The 5,544-nt window shown below is 58.2% G+C and overlaps 1 protein-coding gene across 1 annotated transcript; it reads left to right on the top strand.

The window, feature by feature from the left end:
* Positions 1 to 301: 301 nt before the first annotated feature.
* On the top strand, positions 302 to 4,993 carry DUOXA2 (dual oxidase maturation factor 2; the record flags this gene model as incomplete). Its single annotated transcript, XM_084267906.1, has 6 exons — positions 302 to 448; positions 559 to 616; positions 2,467 to 2,601; positions 2,798 to 3,011; positions 4,166 to 4,380; positions 4,794 to 4,993. 6 exons carry the CDS (start codon positions 302 to 304, stop codon positions 4,991 to 4,993), a joined length of 969 nt encoding a protein of 322 aa, XP_084124032.1.
* Positions 4,994 to 5,544: the final 551 nt, after the last annotated feature.

Below are 5,544 nucleotides of genomic sequence, written 5' to 3'. Positions count from 1 at the left end.
GGACAGTGGCTTCTGGTTCCCCTGGCTGCCACAACCCCTCCAGGCTGGTGGAGCCCGGCCCCAGGCGCCTCCTCACCTCCACCAAGGAGGTTTTTTTGGGTGGTGCGTTTCTCTTTGGGGAAGTATTTTGCCCTGCCCGTTTCCTCACTGCGTCACGTTTCCTTGTCCCTCGGGGGAATTTTGAGGTGGACCTCCTGGAGCTTGTCATTCCAGAGCTGAGCCAGGGCTGGCCAACCACCAGCTGGAGGTGCAGGGACCCTGCTGTGACCACCCATCTCCCACAGGCTGCCAGAGGCACAGGATGACGCTCTTCAACGGCATCTACCCCTTCTACCCCCAGCAGAGGAAGGCCTTCGTGTTCGATGTCAGCACCATCATAGTCATCGTGGTCTTCCTCACGCTCGCTTGCAGCTTCCTGCTCATCATCCCAGGCATCCGCGGACGGGCGGTGCGTGACCCCTGTCCCTGGGGATAAGCATCTGCTCCCCACCTTTTTGGATGCTGGGACACTGTTTGGGTTTGGGTCTGACCTCTGATGTCCCACCTCTCTCCCTGCAGAGGTTGTACTGGACTGTCCGGGTTCTCCTCAGCCTCGTCGTGGGAGTGGTGATCGTCGGTAAGTGTTGCGCAGCCCTCGGAGTGTGGGTCTGGGGGGTGGGCAGGGTTTGCTGTGGGGTCTGACCTACCCCCCCTGCTCTGCAAAGCGGTCACATGGCTTCTCAAAAGGGCTTCCCTGTTCCCGGTGAGGGGGCTGAAACATCCCATGGTCACCAGAGAGTCGAGAGGGAGCTTTGCTGGCTGTGGCGGCCCCGTCAGTGTCCATCAATCCCAGCTCTGGTGGGCTCCAGTGGGCCCCCTTGTTCCTCCCAAGCTGCCCACTGCTGAGGGAGCACAGCCAAGCAGCTCAGAGGGTGGCTCCAGGAGCCTTGCAGTGGCATGGAGAGAGCAGGATGAAGCCTAACACAGGGCAGGGCAGATTTTGGGGTGAGGGGGGTAAAGACCTTCCAAGGAGCAAGGTGGGAGGGGAGAAAGGACCAGATTGGATTTAGGGGAAGCCGGGAACTCTGCGATCAAAGGGGCTTGTGGTGGGAACTGGGCTGTGGGATTTCCAAACCGGGCAGGGCGCTCAGACCCGTGAGCTGCGGATGTGGCAAGATGGGGTGGAAGGTGCCCGGTGTGGGGAGCACCCAGCCCGGACCCTCTGTCACAGAAACAGTGCAGGGCGGGATGGGTCACAGAGCTGCCTGGAGAGGGAGCGAGCGGCGCAGCCGAAATGACTCAGCCCCCACCCAGCAGGCAGCCAGGCTGTGGCCAGCGGGGACGCACGGGCGAGTCCCGCTCGCCGTGGTCACCCTCCACCTGGGGATGTCCAGGCGCTGGGAGATGCCACCCGAGCTGCCTGGGAATACCAAGGCCACAGAGAGGTGGAGAGCCAGGACTTGTGGAGCCATCCAGCGCTGCTCTGGTGATGGGGAGGCGGCCGGGCGCTGCTCGAGCAGCCAGGAGGAATTAGTTGTTATAAAGGCAGCGTCAGGGCTTCTGTCTGGCTGCAGCAGAGCACGTTCAGCCCCACAGCCAGGAAGCATCCCCGTGGGGCCGCTGCTGGGTCGGTGCCCTCACAAGCTGGTTCAGCAGCAGGACTGATTTTTGGGCAGGTTTTCTTTTTGGGGTGTATTATAGTCCTATTTATAGAGTTTAAAACCTTCACCACCTGCAACCAAAGCATTCTTTTTGCAGGGTGAAGGGATGCAGAATTAATTGTGGCAGGTGCTTCAAAAGACTTAATCTGCTCTAGAGTTTCTGCACTCTGAAAAGCAAATCGCCACCTTTGCTTTCAGCTCTTTTCATTGCTGGAAAACTCAGCCTACTGCAAAGTAGGCTCCATTCCAAGAAAACATATACCAGAAATGCCTTGATTTATTGGTTTTAGGGATTTTCCCCTTTCTTCCCCACCCCTACCCATGCTGAAAAGCCTGTCAGAGCTGTGACAGCACCTGTCACCCCGCTGTGCTGTTGGACACCGATCGTCACTGCTCACTAACAGTGTGACCCAGGGAGCTGGGTATTTGGAATGCAACTCACCCCTGTTCCCGAAGCTGAGGAGAGGACTCATTTCCAAGCTCTGTCCCCAAGTGCTGTGATGCTCACCGTGGTGGGGAGCTTGAGGGGAAGTCCCGGAGAGGTTGTCCAAGGAGGAATCAGGCTCATGGGGTTTGTCCCTGGGGATCTGATCTGTCCTGCTCCCGGATTGAGGGAGTGGATGCTCAGCAAGGGGAGGACATGAGCTCTTCCAGGGCGTGGGAGCTGGTTGGGGCACGTCTTGGTGGCTGAGTCAGCTCTCCTGCCCTCCCTACACTCCCTTCCAGCGCCGCGGAGGGAATGCCACCGTTCGTGCTCACCCACCGTTGAGCGCAGCAAAGCCTGAGACCAGCCCGGCTTTAACCCCAGCTTTGCTTTTCCTGGCAGCTGTCCAGTTCACGGGGGACTGGGAGACAGGATGGGTGACAGCAAACACCTCCTACAAGTCCTTCAGCCCTGCCCTGGTGAACGCGGACATCGGGCTGCACGTCGGCCTGGCCGGGGTGAATGTCACGCTCATGGGTGAGTCTGGGGTCCCCATTTGCAGCTCTGGCTGTGGCTCCAGAGAACTCCAAGCAGGATCTGGGTGGCTCCAAGTGCAGTCTGGGTGGCTTTGACCTGTGTTTGGGTTCCTGGGGCTCTGCCATCCTTGGGGTGCCTGTGCTCCTGGCTGGCAGCTGGGACACAGCAGGGACCTCAAGTCTTCTCCCTCCGTCAGGAAACCCAGTGCATCAGATCAACGAGACCATCGACTACAACGAGCACTTCTCCTGGAGCTTCGATGCAGACTATGACCACAGCTATGGTGAGGGCTTGGAGAAGGGGCTGCCCAGCCCCATCCTCTACGTGGCAGAGAAGTTCACCAGGCACAGCCCCTGCGGCGTGCTCAGCCAGTACCGCATCTCCGGCCACTACGCATCGGCCACTCTCTGGTGAGCCTTTCTCTTGCCAGGGAGATGTGAGGACGTAGGAGGGGCCCTGCTGCCTTGTCCTGCTGCCTCCGATAGGGGCAGCGATGGCACGCTGCCATGCGGTAAAGCTGGTGGCCCTGTAGGCACCTTGGGGGGAGCAGATAGGAGCTCCTGGCTCTCTCTGCTGTTCAGCTCCACCATGGCTGCACACAGGAGAGTGGAACCTGGTGCAGGTCCTTGCTGTGGTGTGGTGGTGATGGCAGGGATCCACCTCCATGGAGGGAGTTGGAGCTGCTGTCCTCAGTGGCCCAAAGAGGGTCATGTGTAGAATTCTCCCATCCCTATAGAATCCCAGACTGGTCTGGGTTGGAAGGGACCCCAGGGATCACAGAGCTCCAACCCCCCTGCCACAAGCAGGGCCACCAACTTCCAGGCCTGGAGCTACACAAGGTTGCCCAGGGCCCCATCTGTGAGGGTCTTTAGTGCCTGGGAGTGGGAGCAGAGGAGGATGAGCTGGGGATGCTGTTGCTGTGGGGCCAGTGACAACACTTTGGCAGGATCTGCTGGGCAGTGACATGTTGCTGCTCATTTGGGTGGAAGGAGAGCTGGTCCACAGCTGTCCAGAGATGGTCCCCTCTACCATGGGTTGTGAAGAGCAAGGGCCACATCAGGGCTGTTTGCCCTGCTCTTTGATGGCAGGAATGTGGAAAAGAGGAAAGTGGCCTGGCAGCACCATGGAGCAGGAGCTCCTGGCTGAAGGCTTCCCCTGCTCCTCAGCCAAGTCCAGAGCTGCTGCAAATGACTTAGAACTGTTTCTGCAGTTACCCCAGTCCTGTGTGCTGCTCTCTGGGGTCTGCACTGCCCCACACATGGAAGGGTGGGGAGCTGGGATTGTACAGGTACACTGAGCAGGGTGCTGTGGCCTTCATGGGGCTGGTACAGTCTGCATGAACAGTGGGAAGATGAAACCACATGGCTTCTGTCGTCTGGAGGTAGCCATGTGAGCATCACACATCTGGCTCAGCCTGGGAGGCTAGGGATTACTGCAGCCCCCCCATGGGGGTTCTTGGTTCATACAGTGCAACCTGGAATCCAGGTTCCTCCTCCCAGGTAGAGAGAGCATCCTAGTCCCTGGCACTTGCCCCACTCACCCATGGGTCTTCTCTTGTCTGCAGGGTGGCCTTTTGCACTTGGCTCATCTCCAACATGCTCTTCTCCATGCCTGTCCTGGTCTATGGTGGCTACATGCTCCTGGTCACAGGGGCCTTCATGATCTTCTCGTTGCTCTCGTTCTCCACCGTGAGGAACTCCCTGGTGTGCCCCATCCAGTTTGGGACTGCAACACTGCACACAGGCTATGGGGGGTCTTTCTGGCTCACACTAGCCATAGGTAAGGATGCCAAGCTACACCAGGGCACATCACCTTGTCCCTCTTGGTGTGCAAGACCCCTGGGGCTTCCCTCTGCCTCCAGAAATGGAGGTGAGGGAGCTTGGGGAGTGCAGCCCACCTTGGTAAAGCAGACCCTGGCAGAGGTGTGGAGAGGACTGACAGATGGGGAGGGACACTATCCCCATCTGAAGGGCTTTTTAGTCCCCGAAGTGTAGTAATGCACAGAGATGGGGGTTGCTTGCCTGGGTTTCAAGACACTCAGTGCAGCAGCTGAAGCCATCTCATAGAGTAGAAGGCCATCTTCCATCAGAGAAGTCATTGCTCCCTGCCAGGGGGCCATCAGAGAAGAGGTGTGGGGTGGGAAGGGTGCTGGTGTTTACAGGCACACTCTCAGAAAGCACGTTTTCTTCCAGGCTTGCTCTGCTTTGTGTCTGGGATCACTGTTGTTGCACTGCACTACTTCAACCTGGACCTACTGAAAACCTTCTTTGACCTCCGTGAGGAAGCAGCAGAGGAGTGCCTGGAAATGGACGAGGTGTATGTCAACCCTTGTTTTGTGAGGACAGGGATGTCTCTTCCTCAGCTTCCCAAACTCAACCCCAACAACGCCTAGAAGAAAGTTCTTCCTGCTCCTTCCCTGAAGGGGGCCCGAAAGGGCAGAGCACAAACGCTTCTTGATGTCCTCTGAGACCCATTTCCCCATCCAGCTGCCTTTGAAGAGTCTATGCTGGGGTGGGTACTGGCTGAGCAGTACCTTCTCAGGCTCCATCCCCCTGATGGTGCCCTCCCCAAAAGGCCAGGCCTTGCAGAGGGCCACCAGGCTGCACTGGGAGCTGCTCACAGCTCTGGTGACTTGAGCCACACACTCACCTGGGGAATCTGTCCCATGAGGAAACCCCTTCCTGCTCCATGCCCTGGCACAGCGCGGTGCCATGACTCTCCCATGGCCAGTTCCCACACCAGAAACTGAGCTCACCGGAGAGGTTTCTCACGGGGAACACCCAGGACTCCAACAGCCATTGATTAAACCAGCTTGTTTCTTTCCCAAGCCCTGAGATCTAGTGTAGACCTCTAAGTGTACCTAGGAAAGCCAGGCACTGACCCAGACTCCATCCAGCTGGATGCTGCGTGGGCAGGAGTGGAAAACAGCTGCTCCAGAGATAC

The sequence above is a fragment of the Gallinula chloropus genome (genome assembly GCF_964237585.1).
Source record: "Gallinula chloropus genome assembly, chromosome: 9".
Taxonomy (NCBI): domain Eukaryota; kingdom Metazoa; phylum Chordata; class Aves; order Gruiformes; family Rallidae; genus Gallinula; species Gallinula chloropus.
The sequence above is the reverse complement of the archived record's forward strand: the minus strand, read 5'-3'. Positions and strand labels throughout refer to the sequence as shown.